This window comes from Mytilus californianus, unplaced genomic scaffold, assembly GCF_021869535.1.
Source record: "Mytilus californianus isolate M0D057914Y unplaced genomic scaffold, xbMytCali1.0.p SCAF_4, whole genome shotgun sequence".
Taxonomy (NCBI): Eukaryota; Metazoa; Mollusca; class Bivalvia; order Mytilida; family Mytilidae; genus Mytilus; species Mytilus californianus.
Window position 1 is genome coordinate 8539675 of NW_026262690.1, and position 18184 is coordinate 8557858.

At 32.9% G+C, this 18184-nt stretch overlaps 1 protein-coding gene across 1 annotated transcript; it reads right to left on the bottom strand.

The window, feature by feature from the left end:
• Positions 1-1319: 1319 nt before the first annotated feature.
• On the bottom strand, positions 1320-14433 carry LOC127737404 (betaine--homocysteine S-methyltransferase 1-like). The gene is made up of 7 exons (XM_052248058.1): positions 13965-14433; positions 11632-11822; positions 7223-7417; positions 6010-6121; positions 5540-5718; positions 3481-3562; positions 1320-2150 (listed from the first exon to the last, which is right to left on the bottom strand). The coding sequence occupies exons 1-7, from the start codon at positions 13981-13983 to the stop codon at positions 1864-1866; spliced, it is 1065 nt and encodes a 354-aa protein (XP_052104018.1). The 5' UTR covers positions 13984-14433; the 3' UTR covers positions 1320-1863.
• Between the last annotated feature and the right edge of the window lie 3751 nt (positions 14434-18184).

Sequence of the window (18184 nt, forward strand, 5' to 3'; positions counted from 1 at the left end):
ACTGGCAAGTTTTTGAAAGATGCAAGAGCTACATACAACACAGATGCGATATCACGAATCTTGCCTCAACAGCTGGTACTTGAAACAGATGCTCCGTTTCTATCGCCATGGTCCTGTTGTGCAGTAAACCATCCATGGAATCTTAGAGAGGTCGCGATAGCAGTAAGTGTGAGGCGTAATGTCCCACTAAACATTTTAAAATGGATAACCAATGACAACGCCCTAAAATTGTATGGTATACCAAAGCCGAAACCAGAGTCAGCTACCTGGGGCCCTAGGCCCTGTTAGTTGGTTCCGCCGGACATCCTTAGATTTTGTACATATTTAATTGCTACCAAGAAGGTGTTGACATTCATATGTGTAAATATATACATCAATTTATTGCGTTATTTTATGACTTGCACAAGGATCGTTCAAGTTACCAAGCTAATTGACACCAACGTGTTTACAACGTTTATTTTATTTTGTTTTTGAGTTTCTTTTATAGTTTGAAAATGTGTCTGGTTCTACAGGAATGGGGCGGATGTGGTGCCGTTAGTTTGTATAGGAAGAACCAGTCCACATTCTACAGCATGCTGTAGTATTCCCTGTGTTGCGTGACGTAATAGAGAGATTCCCTTCTACTACCGTTTTTCCTGTAATCACCACATGTTATATATATTATTGCTGTCTGCTGACTGATATATTCATCAGATTTACAGATATTTACAGATATTAAAGGTTTTCTGTTTATTACACACACACCTTACTTATTTGTACCATATCGGCACAACAATTCCACAATTAAAGAATGCTTACAGGTGACTGAAAGCAAGCTGAAAGTTAAATTGTAATTATGATGCCGATATGAAATAGTGCCGTCTGACAGTTAGAACCATTTGCTGTACTCTATTGAGGATACATCAAACGTCATGAACAATACAGGAAGACATGATAACTAACAGTCTGGTAATTGTACACGTGCAATGTTTAACGCACCAGCTCAAGTGATTGACGATAAAGATTATAACATAATATCATATATTGTTTAGAAAGTTTGTTTATTAATAGATATTGCGCTTTGAATTAACGTTCAGTAACTATGAGTATTTTTAAAACTGTGTATTTTGTGATTTGTTTTTAAACTAACAACCGATCTGATAAGTCCTTTTCTAACTGATGTTTTACATTTTATTCTTATGTGTGTTATAACATCCATGTCAGGGGAAGGCTGAGTAATCACACGCATGTTAAGAAACAGTAATGGACTTTGTCACAGATTTTGGTAACATTTTGCATACAACTTTGGCTCGTTGGACTATTATAACTGACAAAGGAAACATAATGCATTTATCTCTTTTATTTTCTGAAATATAACTGATTGAATTCTTGCCAAATAAGTGAAAATGTGTAAAGAAAGCATGTATAAAATCGGCAAAAAACGTTCTTATCTTTAAATCATCATATCTCCAATTTCAAATCCATAGATTTTTTTTTTTTATACATAAATTTCTGTTTTAATTATATAATATAATCATATAGTGAACGATTTCGTTTTTGGTCTATTATCCAATCTGATACCTAGTTGGTAGTGAAAAACGTAAAAACGAAATAGACGTTTTACGGCCTACAACGCGATGACGTTATGCTTATTTTGACGCTATGTGGTATTTTTTTCACCTAGAACACCACTTAGAATGATGTATACTGACGCATTTGAGAATGTTTTCCCTTAGTCAGCTATAACTGACAACCATGAATAAGTTACAGAATTTCTGAAAATTGGAGCACTTTCTTCTTATCAATATTGTCGATAATGTTGTATATGAACACAAAACATAAATTATTTATTTCTAAAAATCGATGAATCAGTTTGGTTTCCGTTTATTGTTTGATACCTAGAATGAATTCCTTCATTTTAGTAGCTAAAGCATTTGTTACTCCGGTTTCTTCATCTCCAAAAACGGAATTCATAGACATATCTGGTGAATAATGGGATGCAGGGGGCGTTCTACCATAAACCTCTGCTAATTCACGAAAGTATGAGGCAAAGTTTCCACAGCATAATCCAATGTATTGCACACCTATCTGTTTGGCCTCGTGAGCAAAGTGACGTATGTCCGCAGAACTACATCTGACGCTCTCTAAATCATTCATGAAAAGATGTTTACCTGCAAACAAATAACACCAGATCACAAACGCTTTCATGCTACACTATACTATAACAAAAAAGAAAAAAAATATATAGATACTGAATTCAAGATGTTATTTAGGGTTTCGTAGAAGACTATATTTTTCTGTTTTTTTTTTTTTTTTCTTGTGATTTGTTTTTTTGATTTTTTCTTTCTTTGATATGTCTTGTTTATATATTTTCTGTGTTTGCAAAGTTAATATTTGAGGTTATCAATGGGTCTAGACATGTACTTGGTTTTAAAATTTGTCATCGTGCATGAGTTTAGAATAGCATTTCCGGTTTTGCCCACATAGCTGGGGATTCCTACGTCAACAAAGTTCCTAGTCTTAATACATTTTTATTTATATTCACCTTCATATAAAACGGTCCCAATGAAATTCTAAGTGGTATCAGTGTAATATATCGTCATGTATGTTCAGCAACTCAGAAATTGTCTTTTTGGTTTGTCTCATATAATAAAAGTGTTTATTACATTGGTTGCGATGAATTACCGTGATTTCCCAGTGAAATAAAACCCGATAATTTCGCATGTGAAATAAACTTGATAATTACACTCCTCTGACGTCATTCAACAACACATTGTTTTAACCTATAACATGAAATCAAACAGACCTTGAAAATTTCAATTGCACGTGTTCGCTATCTATTCATATCTATATTTATGTTTATATCGGGTTATATGACCGTCGGCAGTTTATGGAGGTCACCTCAATGGTTAATTAGATGGCGTCTAGACTAAAATACACACGAAATGCTTATACATATTATCGAGTCCACGTGTCGTAAATTGTTTATTTTAGACTTTTTATAATTTGGATATACGTTTTAGTATGTTATACGTAAAATATGAGAATTGAGTCAAATCGGTGAACATGAATTTGACAGCTAAAGCCCCTTTAAGGAAAAACTTTCAAAATCATAAAAATTGCGGAATGCTATCAAGGTATTGTTCAACAACTATGTGTATACATGTTAATATAAAATATTCTTTAAAGCAAAATCTGTGGTTTTTTGTAGCAATAAACGTGAATTGAAACATTTACGCAACAGAAGTTTACCGATGTTCAAATATTATAAATCGATTAAGAATACAAATTGAGGTAAAAAACAAAAAACATGACAGAATCGCATGAACTGCAAAAGAAGCGAGACCTGGAAGCGAATGAGTAAAATTTTAGTATTGTCAATTTCAGACATAACTCTTTTGGAACAGTTTTTGTGTAAGCAGCATATTTATAAAATTTTAATTATTGGTTTAACAAATACAACAAAGAAGAGACCACGCTTCTTTGTTTATATGATCTCACCTGATTTGGGATCTTTCAGAGACTGAAATGATCTGAATTCATCAGTACAACGGAACGGAACCGGCAGGGCAGCAATTGGACCCTATAACAAATTTGAAGAGTTGTGAATCAGAGGTCGAGTACATAGATCAGTACACAAGATTGACTTTCGTATAGAGGTCATCTGCACTTCGGCGGTACGACAGTATTGCCTTTTCTGAGGCGTCGTCTGATTGTCCCTGCAGAATGTACATCAGTAAATAATATTTAGCCATCCACGGAAGAATTGGTACATTAAATCCGATGCTTCGCGTCGAGAGATTGTAATAATTTTGTACATTAATAATCCTTCCAATAACTCCTTTGATGGTCCGTATGGGACTTAAGGCAAAAGTCAATAAAATCTCATTTTCCATTTTCGATAATTCCATAAATAAATAGGATTATAGTGTTTGGGAAGGAATGTCAGCTGCTGTGCTGTCATCATGTAGAAATAGACATATTTGACCTTATATGGTGACTTTGCATATATGTATTGACACAAACGAATATTAGACAGTTTTATCAAACAAGATATTTTATGAACATTAATAAGTTTGTATACGACATATGGTAGCAAAATGTAATTTTCAAAGCGTGCGACACAGTCAAGGCAAAGATACTAGGGACGAGATCTCAGAGTGGGGCTATTTTTTTCTCTAAATGACCGATGTTTGAAGCCTCCAAGCAAAAAAATCAAAACAAATTACAAAAATATAAATACTGCTACAAAGGTACCTTACAGACAAGATATTTTGTGAACATATGAAGGGACTTATATGATATTTTTATGATAAAGGCATTGGTAGTATCAGCTCCGCAGTCAGTGCATAGGTACTGAACTGATTTACAACAACATGTATCTTTCTTAAACTGTACGTTGATGTACAATTGCAACTAGAATCTATTAAGGTGCTAAGATTCCAACTCCCTCAGGCAAATTTGATTTTAGATTGAATATGGTATTCTTTTTATATTTCATTTGATCATATAAAGCTCATGAATTATTTCAATGTCGTATAGTAAATTCTAATTTTAAACTAAAGGTCCCTATCGGCATGCAAATGTATCAAAACAATTGACCTTTCAACGCTTTCCCTCATTCTTTACTTAAAGATACACCAAAAAACTTTGTACCTTAAAGAAGACTGATAAAGCATAAACAACTTGTATAAGGACATGACAAATCATAGTTTACCGTCACAGTCGGTCACACTCAAACTAAAGACTGCACAGATCCTGACTGTCTCTCATCTGACATCAATTTTTTTTCATTTTCGTAAAAATCAGGATTAAACTAAACTATTTACCTAATTTTTAAATCCCCATCCCAAAATAATATGGTCAACCCAAAGCAATCATTACAATATTTATAACCTATGAAAGGATTTGTAGATCAATTTTTTTTATCAATTTTGCTGTGTATCTCTATCAATTGTTGTTTTCACGATATCAAAAACAATTAACGTTCATAATACATAGTATATGTCAAAACGCAATATATTCTACAATAAGTCAATTGTGGGCGTAAGTCATTCAATTTCTATGTAGAAGTTATATTGCACATCGTTTTCTGTTCATAGTTTCTGTCTGTTTATTATTGTTTTCAAGTTAATAAGCAAATACCCTCAAAATGTCAAAAAAAATCGTAATTCAAGGTCAATAACGCCTATAACGAGTCGTCTGATATTTTTATGTGGAAATAAAAGTATGAAGATCCTGACTTTCTGCACAATTCACCCTCCCCAGCCCGTCAGATTTTCTCTATTTATTCTAATTTAAACAATTACTTATATTTAAGTCATATTTTTAGCCATGGTTGTAGTATTGGTTGGTAGTCGGGGGCAAAAATCACACACTTTATTTCAGATACCCTATTATTCAGGCCCAATGGTTTCAGAAGAGAACATTTTTGATAAATGTAAACAACGGACGTCAAGTAAAAGCTATAATCGCTCACATGGTTGAAGGGGATTAAATGAACTGGTCTCCCTATAAATAAAATGAAGTTCGGTAGCCAATGAAGTTTCAGTTTACTTACTTTACACGTTTTTCTTATTTCTCTTAGTAAGGGAAGCATTGTTGCCGGACCTCTCGCACAATTAAGGCCAACAACAGCCGCTCCGTTTTCTTCTAGAAGTCTACATGCCTCAGTTATAGGTACATCGTCTGTGGTTATATCAGGGAAATATGCAGCGATTGTTATGACTGCTGGTACCCCTAGTCAATTAGAAACAACGACATTCTTTACCATAAAAAAGTCCATGAAACTCTAAGACTGCAACAATTAACATACTAATAGAATAGGCTTAAATAAACCCCAAGATAATTCATTTTATGGGTTCGTCCAGTGGGCTTAACTTTAGATGGAAAGAACTGTATATTTTGACATATTCTTATTCTGTACCAAATATTTTATGTATTTCGCGAGTTGCAGAAATAAGGTTGTTATAATAATAACAACCAAAGCATCGACAATTAGACTTAAAATATCGTTGATTAATCACAAACCGTTTCCATATTCTTTAATGCATTCCAATGCCAGCATTGCTTCACCAAGTGCATTGAAAGTTTCTCCTATGATATAATCAACGCCTTCCTCTACAGCCCACTCTATTTGTTCCTGTTATAAATGCATATGTTATATACGAAAATCATTTATAACTATAAAATTCTTTCTGTTAAAACAACTGCTACCATTTTAACAAGATAACCAACATTTAAAAACCAGTCCTGTTTCGTTTCTTAATGAAAAATAAAATTAACACTTGTCGCTGTCTTGATTTGTTTACTTTTGTGTTTAAATTAATGTCTCTGAAAACAACAATGCTATTGCATCTGCCTTCATTGACACTGCGACCATGACCACTAGTTATCTTTTCTGATTTGTTTGTCTTTGTGTGTTTTTTTTTTATAAATTTCATTGACGTTTATTGAACCTTTTTCTTCATTCCTCTTTTGGGTTAACAGTCCATTTGCCAGTTACAGACTTTGTTTCATATCTTAAATTCTTTTTTTTTCAAAGGGAAATAACACCTTGGTATGACAAACTGTATCCCTGTTTACACACAGCAAGTGGAACAAGCATGGTGTATTCAATGATTTTTATGCATGTACTATGGTAACAATTGAATTGCAAAGTTAGTGATCAATCAATGAAATTCATAAATTAAGCTCATGTATATTAAATCAATCAAAACATTTCTTTCCATAAGGTTTTTACAGGCAAGGATACAGTTGGTCCTACTTTAGTGTTGTTTCGCTACGGAAAAAAATAGAAAATTGAAAACAAAACAAAAACCATATAAACATATAAATGTTTTAATAAAAGAAAAAGGTTGGATTTTGCAATTTCTGTTCCGTCACGGATACATTTATGAATTTTAAATTCTGTCAGACAACTTAATTAATTCAAATTAACGACAAAAATTTACTTCATTAACCAATACCCATTTTCTTAAATTTTAAATTGTTCGAGAACAACTGGAAGCCGCCATTGCTCAAAAGTCCAGTTCAGCAATTTTTATTTTACTTTAGCTTGTATATTGCTTTTCAAATAAATACGTATAATACTTGTGCGTATTTATGACCGAGAGTATGTATATACATCTAAATTAATTTACAATTTTCGGTTGTTATCTTTTTACATCAATTGATGTTAATATCACTTAAAAGGGTCACCGGTTTTTAAATGACTAATATAAACATAAGCAGATCTATTTACCTTAAACATATCTCTCACTTTAGCATTAGCTTTTTCATCTCCCGGTGCAAACACAGTAGAATTACACAATCCAAAGGCAAATAGCTTGTTGTGTTTTCTGGCTACTTTCTTAGCTATCCGTAGGGCAGTTTTATTAAGCTTTTCCAAGTCATCTTCTCTTCCTATTATCTTTAGTTTTTCTCTGTGACCATAATACTGTTTTCAATATTAAGAATATTATTTTGTTTGATTCCATAATGCCATCTTATGTAGTAAATAAAAAGTGCTCACATTGTGCATTGTGTGCTTATTATGATTAAGAAGGGCGTATGTGAGATAATTTAAAAGTAAGAAAAGTAAGTTTCTCTGGTATGTTATGGCATCACAACAAAATAATAAGTTGTATAGTTTAATCAAATCAAATATCACATCATGTTTACGATTTATCGTATGCTATTGTTTAAATGCTAAATAAGAAATGGCAGAAAACACGTTTTGCAATATTTCATGCAACATGAAATATCAGGTGTGTTATATTTCATCGAACATGAAGTGTCAGGTGTGTAATACTTTATGGAACATTAAGTGTCAGGTGTTTCATTCTTTGTGGAATATGAAGTGTCAGGTGATATTTTATGGAACATGAAGTGTCAAGTGTGTTATATTTTATGGAACATGAAGTGTCAGCCGAAATGTTATATTTTATGGTACATGAAGTGTCAGCCGAAATGTAATGTTTAATGGAATATGTTGTTAGGTGGTAATATTTTAAGGAATCTGGAGTGTCTGGTTTGTAATATTCTAAACAACAAGAAGTGGCAGGTGTGTTATATTTTATGGAACAAGAAGTGACCGAAATGTAATATTTTATATAACTATTTTTCATATGAACATGAAATGACAAGTGAGAGATATTTTATTGTGGAACATTTAGATTTAGTGTCAATTTTGCCATATTTTATGGAACATGGTTGTTTGGTGTGTTATATATCAAGGGACATAAATAGTCAGGTGTGTTGTATTAAATCGAAAATGAAGTGTCTTGATGGAAAATGAAGTGTCAGTTGTGTAATATCTAATCTAAAATAAAATGTCAGGTGTGTAATATTTAATCGGAAAAGAATTGACAGGTGTGTAATATTTTATTGAAAATTAAGTATATTGTGTGTTATATGTCACGGGACATGAATAGTCAGGGGTGGTTATATTTAATTAAAAATAAAGTGTCAGGTGTGAAATATTTTATCGAAAATGAAGTGTCCGATGTGTAATATTTAATCGATAATAAAGTGTCATGCAAAAAGGTGTCATAATATTAATATTAAATCGAAAACTAAGTGTCAGCGACTCTTTTCATAAAAAATGTTACGATTAGAATTGATCGTAAGTTATACTGAAATATGTATGACTTACGAGTGTTTTTACTCTTAAGATTTTTTGTGAAAAGTGTCGCAGGTGTGTAATATTTTATGGAAAACAAAGTATCTGTTGTGTTATATCACGGGACACGAATAGCTAATTCTTTAATTGCGAAATTCTTTAATTTTACTTTCCGATATATTGATGATGTTCTATCATTGAATAACCCATATTTCAGCCAATACTTACATTTCATATATCCCAGTGAACTTGAAATTAAGGATACTACTGATACTAGAAGGACTGCTTCATACCTTGATCTTTTCCTCAATATTGACACAGATGGACGACTTCACACGAAAATCTATGATAAACGGGACGATTTCAACTTCCCAATTATCAATTTCCCATTTCTCAGCAGTAACATACCGTCTGCCCCTTCGTATGGTGTTTACATATCTCAATTGATATGTTATTCTCGTGATTGTTCACACTATACGGACTTCATATACAGGAGTGTGCTCCTTACGCAGAAACTGCTCCAACAAAGTTATGAGGAGGACAGATTAAAAATGACACTCCGTAAATTTTACGGACACCATCACGAATTGGTTGATCCATACGATGTGTCTTTGTCCAAACTAACTAAGGACATTTTTACCACGTGTTAGATTGTGGTTTGTCATTACGGCGTCTGATCTTTTAATTACCGAACATGACTTATTCCCGATTGTGACTGTTTTGCTGAGTGTGAAACCGCATTGCTATAAGACGTGTCACGGTACTTTTCTATCCCAAATTCATGTATTTAATTTTGATGTTATATTTGTTATTCTCGTCGGATTTTGTCAATTAATGTCTTAACGTCTTTTCTGTTATATTCGTGTGTTATGGTAAAGATAATTAACCACCCCCTTCATTTATTAGATTTTAGTTTGGTTCAACGAAATTTATACGATATATTTGGTTTACAGTTTGATTCAGAAGAAACACCGACATAGCTAGATAATACAATTAATTATCTAATTACTACCACAATTTGATATTAATAAGTATTGTAATTTTCATTGTTATTAATAAATGTAAGGTCAGTATTACAAATCTAATCTTGAATCAATCCTAATCCTATCTTATTTTTGGGAAATATTTTTACAAATTCAAATGTGACGTCACTTTGTGTGTTTTTTTAGAGTTTCAAATGTGACGTCACTTTGTGCTTTGAGGCTTTGGCTAACTCGGCTGTGTATTTTTATGTGTTTGATTAAGTTGTTTTATGTAATGTATCCGTTTTTATTCTGTAGTTAGTCCCCACTTCGGTTTTATCATGTATATCTATTATATAGTCATTTTATAAAATTTACTGTTTGCAAAATTATAAATTATTTTAAATAATAAGGATGTTCTTGTCCCAGGCAGAAAACCCTGGCCGTGTTGGGCGCAACTTTTTGGAAGTTTTGGTCCTCGGTGTTCTTCAGCTTTGTACTTGTTTTGGCTTTCAAACTTTTTTCATCTGAGCGTCACTGGTTAGTCTTGTGTGGACGAGACGTCTGGCGTATTGGATTTTAAACCTGGTGCCTTTTGTTAGCTATTATTCGTGTGTTTCTTTGTCCTATATGTTCTCCCATTTATTTGTATTGTAATCATGTCATGTAATGTTGTCATTTTAATGTTATATTTACATTGCCATAAAAGCGGGAGGTTTGGCATGCCACAAAACCAGGTTCAACCCACCATTTTTTTCTTAAAATGTCCTGTACCAAGTCAGGAAAATGGCCATTGTTATATTATAGTTCGTTTCTGTGTGTGTTACATTTTAATGTTGTGTTTTTGTTGTGTCGTTGTTCTCCTCTTATATTTGATGCGTTTCCCTCAGTTTTAGTTTGTAACCCGGATTTGTTTTTATCTCTATCGATTTATGAGTTTCGAACAGCGGTATACTACTGTTGCCTTTATAATTCTTTCCTTTTTAAATTTTGGCACATTATAAAGTACTAGACTTAAAATATCCATACTAATATAATGCATGTCTGCGTAGTTTGTATGCATTGAATAGAAGTGCCAAACATTGTGTTACACTAGCGAAAATCATGGCCAAATTAAAATAGCAAACCAGTACCGATATTTCAAATTGTATTAAGGTTCATCATAACAAATGGCCAAATATGGCCGTATTTTCACCTCAAAAACTACTCTGTGTACAGACTTACCTGTGCAGTTTGGAAAGTTTTAAGGCCTGGCATCCACTAGATATATAAAAGTTAATTTCATTTTGCATATCAGAAAGATAAAATCTTTTTTAGATTATGATGGGCATTTTTTTTCGTTCCTGCAGAAGGTGTAAAAACTAACTAAGTTGGGATACAACTTTGAGATGCTCTCTCTCAGGTAACAACTGGTTTGTATTGTATTGATTGTCCTTGATTGGCATGGACAATAGATATCTACACATCTATAGGTGAGTTAAAGGTAGAAACTGAGTGGACAGTATCAAATGCAATTCAGGAGTTTGTTTATTTTAACACATTCTGCAGGAAGGAAAGAAAATGCCCATCAAAATCCAAAAACGATTTTATCTTTCTGATATGCAAAATCAATTTAACTTTTGTATATCTAGTGGATGCCAGGCCTTAAAACTTTCCAAACTGCACAGGTAAGTCTATACAGAGGGTAGTTTTTGAGGTGAAAATACGGCCATATTTGTCCATTTGTTATGATGAACCTTAACTGCCTCCAATTTTGGTTTTTGGTTTTTGGTGGGGTTCGTGTTGCTCAGTCTTTTGTTTTCTGTGTTGTGCTTTTTATACTGTTGTTTGTGTTTTCGTCGTTATTTTGCCATTACATTGTCAGTTTGTTTTCTACTGATGAGTTTGACTATCCCTTTGGTACTTTGGTATCTGCCGCCTCTCTTTGACAGCTTGATGACAGTTGGAAATTGCTCACACTATAGCATACAGAATAGAATATAAGATTATACAACATGTGATGTATGAGTCATTCACAATGGTTTTTGTAGGTTTCACATTGAAAAGATATGAGATGTAGAAAAAAGAAAACAAAATGTCAGAACCTACAGTGAAAGCTTCAACAACATCTGAGCCTGCATGAACAAACTCCTCGTGCATCACTTCAACCAGTTCTGGATGTTCAACGACTACTTCCGGTGTATTAGCACCATATTTCAGGTAGCCTCTACGACCGAATTCAAAAAGGTAACCTTCTGCGATGAGTATGTTTTCTCCATTCTTTAATCTCTGAATAAAATCTATAATTCATAGTAAAATAGATATATGGGTTTCGTATTCCTTAATACATGAAGCTACTTGTGAATTAATATGATAAAAAGCTAAGTAATGTTTTTCATAATTTAATCAATACTAGTTCTTTCTTTAGGTAATATATTTGAAAAAAGAGTAAAACAATCATTTTGTATTGCAGTTCTGAGTAAATCTAGTTATTCCTGTGATAGAAACCAAACGGTGAGGACCTAGTGCTAGTATGTTACTCTCACATCAACCAGTAAAAACTATCATATAAACAATAAAAAGTTTCATATTGACATAAAGTTAAAGAAATCATGATTTTCTGTTGACAGCTATTCAATTTTTAAGAAACAGTCTCTTCACAACTTAAAAGACTCTGGTCAAGTTTTTGAGCTTTACATATTGTATACGATACTTGAACTGTTAAAGGCGGTATGTGAACCTCTACAAAAAATCAAATAACTGTTGGATGCTCGCGTTTTCAGTTATTGTCTTACCTTAAAGCAGCATAGAATCAAACATTGGTTCCTTTTGATAAAGCTGATACATGCTGTTGTTTTTTTATAAAAATTTTAAAAAATGGCGACCAAATAATTTTCAAACGTAGACGATGTTCGACACTTATTTTGTCCATGCAAATAATTCAATTTAATTTCACTGTTTATATTGCAATTAAATATGACACGTTATTGTCACTATAATGATAGCCAAGGACATAGCTAGACTAAGGAGATATTAAGTCATAACATCAACGTAATCAAAGAAAACAAACATGGCACCTAATCACGATGTAAGTTTTGACAATACCTATGTAGATGTATGTTTTGACAATACCTATGTTGATTAGTGTTGTCAGATTCTCAATGAAATTCATTACGATATTATTCTATATTTATAAAAGAAGACCTCGAATGGATATTAACCGAGGTGAAATAACTATATTTTTCAATTTTCTTTAAACCATTCATCGGGTAACTAGTAAATTTTACATAATCCTAATTAAACCAGTAACATGCAGAGTTATCGAACGTAATTATGACTGGAATAGTTGCATATGATGACGAGTTTCTGACGTCAAATTGTCTGGTTGCAGCACGTTAACGTTTTCCTGTTTGCAGTATTTTTATTGGCTGATTCTGTTTTTTTATTCCTCAGTCTTGGCAATATAGAGATACAACATTTTGTAACTGATTAAGTGTGGCCAAGGATTGAAAGAACTGTTTCACAAAGAAAAAAAAAATGAAAAAATCTTTTATGGGTTCCATATTTCGCTTTCAGAAATTCGTGCGACTTCAATAATTCGGTATGTTCAATAACCGCAGGTAAGTCAGATGTTGATTTTTTCTAAAGATAAAGAAGTATGGTAAGCTTGAATAGTAGTTGTATGAGGATCAAACTTGATTTGGTAAAGAAAATCAAAATGAGTGTTGCGTTTTTAAGGTCAGTCAGTATATATTATTCCAAAGCAAGCAAACTGCGACTCTAAAATTTTTACCGCCCCAAAATAAAATTCGTACTAACAGTTTCTTCCAATACACAATAACTCTTTATTCATGCTGAGATCAATGATGCTGTCTATTATGCAGCAAACTTTAAGTGCAGACTTGTTCTGACATCTGTGTCTTACTGAGAACACTGGAATGATTGTTTTCTTTGTATATATCTTATATTTTATGGTAAGGATTTAAGGAATTTTTTAGCTAAGGTCAAATTTTTGGTATTGTCTGCCTAATTGAACAGCTACATTACGTAATTATATATGTCTTTTTGTTCACATCGAATAGATTCAATGGATTTATTTACAACTTATAACTGTGTTAATCGAAAGTATGATTCCAATTTCGTGTATTGTCGCATTATTTTACACTTTTGTATCTTAATGTTTTCATTGAAGCATCTTGATTTAATTAACTATTTCTTCTTTGTTAAAGTTGCAATAAGGAAAGAACGAGTTCAAACTTCAAAAGGCAATATTTACTAACTTCTTAAGCCCTTTCCCTTAAGCACACATGCCGGTTAAAGCATATCCAGTCTACAGATTGGGTTCAAAGAGTAACTGCACTTCTTGAGTGCATAATATCGAGAACAGACAATTCAATAATATTCACGAAGTGTAAGTTTGATATAACATACAAATTTCTTACCTGAAGTTGACATAGACATGCTGTTAAAAGTCTGTGAAAGTGTGTACTTTGTTTATACAAGTTTGTTATCTTTCATTTATCGGAATAATTTAATCTATCCATGACATTGAAATGTTTCGTGTACCATAAGGTGAAAGTATCGTCTATTTAAGTAGCCTGGGATCCTGGCTCACTGCTTGACAGTAGAAACAGGCCTCAAACAGGCAATGCACTTTTCAGACTATGTATATCCACATAATACTTTCTGATACATCAGGGCTCGACAATAACGCTTGTCCGATTGTCCGGTACCAGAGGAAAAAAAGGTCGGACTATATCAAGCTTGTCCGACGGGACAAGTTAAATAATTATGCAGAAAATAAATTTAATCCAACTTTGATGAACAAAGTAATTATAAACAAAACACAAGAAAAGAAGATAAACACAAGTATTAATTTGACATGTTTACTTGAAATCGATAATTTATACTGGTTCTTTGTCAGGTACTTTTTAACAGGTAAAAGGCATACTATTCTCGGAAACCAGTCTTGCTGATCCGAATCAGCGATGCGCTTTGTAAAGGGTAACTTTACAAGACAGTTCGTCACCAGCTCGGAAACGATTTGGCTCCAAGTTTAATAGACAGTTTGGCACCGTAGGAGACATATCTAATAGACATGATTAATAGACAGTTTAGGAACGCAGGAGACAGGAGACATTTCGGGACCAAGACAAATCAGTACCTCGTTTTCCTACCTTATTCTGTTGCTTTATAATAAATACCATGCATACCGTAATTTTTTTAACAAAAATATTTTTTAAATAAAAATGAAGAAATTATTTACCATAAAATTCCCAAATCATATTTGATCATATATAGAAGAAAAAAACAATACTTGCAATACGGTGACCAATAGTTATTAATTTCTGTGTCATTTGGTCTCTTGCAGAGAGTTGCCTCATTGGCAATCATACCTCATCTTCTTTTTTTTTATTGATTGAATTTGAATAAACTTTTTTCAACTTAAAAAACCAGGATACAAATCCAATGAGTTGAAATTGACAAGCCTACCAGACGGTGCCTCATGTGTAAAGTCTGATGAGACTTTGGCATTGACGAAAACTAGAACCTAAGTCCTGTGACATGACTAGATTCAGTTGTTCTCGACTCATATTTTTAAAAGGTATTTCAAAAGATATAAATCAAATTCTGTTCTATTGTTTTAATTCACTTTGTTCCTTGAATCAACTTAAAATGCAAAAAAAAGTTATTATTAAGATTTTTGTTGGACAAGTTACTATTTCATTCGGACAAGTAATTTTTGGTATGTACTTGTCCTACTGGACAAGTTGGAAAAAAAGTTATTGTAGAGGCCTGTACATTTTTATGCTTTTTTTCAAACACTTTCCGGACAGGCAAATTGTTGACCCCCCCCCCTTTTCAACAAGCAAATGCCTATTGAAGCCAATAAAGGATTTCTTTAATACCAAAATCAAGTAGAAGACAGCTACAATACAAATGCTTCCCTTTTTTCGACAGTCATTGCAAACGATACAAATTTCCTACCTACGGAATGTGAGAGGGAAGACGGTTCTGGCAGGAGGCAAACTCTGACAATCTGAAACCGAGGATTCGGTCTCCAGCTGCTGAGCATTCGTGTAACAGTTTAAAGGGATTGATATAGTTGCCGCGTTTGTCATTGGGTTATACCAAGGAGGTTATGTTAGATCTAAAAGGTAAAATAACAAAAATACCGAACTCTAAGAAAAATCCTTTGTTCGTTATTATTCATATTGTACCTGAATCTAGATTGGCCATGACTATATCTATCATCATTATTGTACTTTTGACCAGAATCATACCTATTTTCATAATTTTGTTTGTTTTTACGAACACTGTTAGTCTTCCTATGGTCTCTTTGGCCATGTTGGCTATGCTCATTATCATAAATGTACCTATTTTGTCTTTTATTACTATAATAATCATAATTCTGATTCCAATGTTCTCTGTGCTCACTTTGTTCAGACATTTTGTATCTGAAATGTTTAGTGCTGTTCTAATGCTTCGCTTTAAATTGCTTGCAAATACTTTTAAGCCTGTAGTGTTCAAATGAACATTTTTATAGTTTGTTCTTAAGTTGTCCCAGGTTAGGGGAGGGTTGGCGCCTTCAAACTAGTTTAACTCCGTCCCACTCTGTAAGGGCCTGTCCCAAGTCAGGAGCCTGTAATTCAGTGGTTGTCGTTTGTTGCTTTGTAATTTATTTGCTTTCGTTCATTATTTTGTAGATAAATTACGCCGTTAGTTTTCTCGTTTGAATTATTCTACATTTGTCATTTCGGGGTCTTTAATAGCTGACTATGCGGTATGGACTTTGCTCATTATTGAAGGCCGTAAGTTGACTTATAGTTATTAATTTCTGTGTCAGTTGGTCTCTTGTGGAGAGTTGTTTCATTGGCAATCATACCACATCTTCTTATTTTTATATTATCCTTTACTAAAAACCTATAGTTTGGGTTACCATTGATGCCAAGTATGATGTTGTTACAAACTGTAACATAGTCATGGTTTAGATACGTGTGTAATAACCTTATGTTAAACTCAAGCAATTGTGTGTTGAACTCGTCTGAGTTACCTATTAATATACTTGTGGATATTATTATTTAAGCTTTTTACCATCTATTATGTATACTTTAAAGATGTTCAAATTTATCTCTAACTTCTATTGGTGAAAATTTGTTCAAATGATTTGTGAATAAATGAATAACAATGCACTTCTAGATCTTTTTCAGCAACATTGCTAAGATACTTATGGACATCATCTATATTATAACAAATATGTTTATATACATAACAACCTGTGATAAAATTTGACACTCTAATATTGTTAAAATGAGAGTTACCAATTTAATTTTTGAAAGGCTTTGGTTCCTTTTTGGAAGGTTCAAATGAATCTTGGGAAAGCCCATCAAAACGGTTTGAAACTGTACAGTTGTATGTAATTTCTTTATTTGTCCTGCTCATTTGGTCGTGGATTAGATTAACTTGTTTTAAACATTTTGTTACTGTTTCTACCCCAGAGATGTTTATCTCTTCTAGTTTTGTCCTCGCCATATTTGCTTTCATGGTTGTCTCCTGCTCTGTTTTGGATAAAGATTGTTGATCATTACGGATTGTGGACATAATTACGTTCAGTTGTTCTGAATCCCTCGGAATTAATTGTGTAGGGTTGCTCTGTTTTAATTCACTTTTAAATGTATCAATCTCATTACTAACTTCAGCAGTTTTGACTTGAGGTTAGTAATTCGTCTTGTTTGTAACTGAGTCTTGACATGTACTGTTTTATATTGTGTGTTACTGAGTGTTGACATATACTGTTTTATATTGTGTGTTACTGAGTGTTGACATATACTGTTTTATATTGTTAATTTCAGTTATAACTGTTTGACACTTACATTTACATTCTTGTCTATCTTTGAAGAAGGTATTAAATGATGCAGTTAAGGTTTCTTGAAATCTATTAAGTACTGCATCTATACTGCAGGATGAGTTTTCTCTTGATTATATGAATCTGCGTTAATAGAAGTTTCATTCCCTTCACACATGGGTGAATAAATCACAAAAGTTTCTGGTAGCTGAATATATGTAGGACATGTGAATTTTCTTTTAGAAGAAGTTAAAGTGTAAAGCATGTACTTTGGTAAGTTTGAACAATTAAAATGGATCCAATTTGTGTAAGTACTGCATTGTAACATCTGATCATTTTCCTCCATGTCACATTTTGGGACACATAAAATAGTTTTGCATTTGAGTGTCCAAGATGGGTTTGTCTTTTTCATCGACCTGATTTATACTCTCACATGCATTATTAGCACATGTATGGACTTCGGCTGTTTTCTGCTCTTTGATCGGGTTGTTGTCTCTTTGACACATTCCCCATTTCCATTCTCAATTTTATTATAATTGTCCGTCCTTAATGAGTAATTGTCCTTTAAAGTCAATTTTTCACTATTTTTCATAATTGATTTTAATCTTTTACACAAATCCTCTCCTCTTAATTTACTTGGCCAAATGGAATTAAACTTAGCCACGATTACTACAAGAGTATCTTGATTGAAAAATATATTCGATGACCCTGCCGTACAACCAAGATGGTCCCCATTGGTAAAAATAGAACATAGATAGGGGTTTACTATAGAAGTCTAAGAGGAAAATGTAAAAAAACAATTTCAAATGGTCACAA

Coding starts and splice junctions, on each gene's coding strand:
- LOC127737404 (XM_052248058.1), bottom strand. Junction 6,122..7,222: donor AAGTGAGAGATATGTTTAAG/GTAAATAGATCT, acceptor CATTTATAACAG/GAACAAATAGAGTGGGCTGT. Junction 3,563..5,539: donor AAATAAGAAAAACGTGTAAA/GTAAGTAAACTG, acceptor AATTTGTTATAG/GGTCCAATTGCTGCCCTGCC.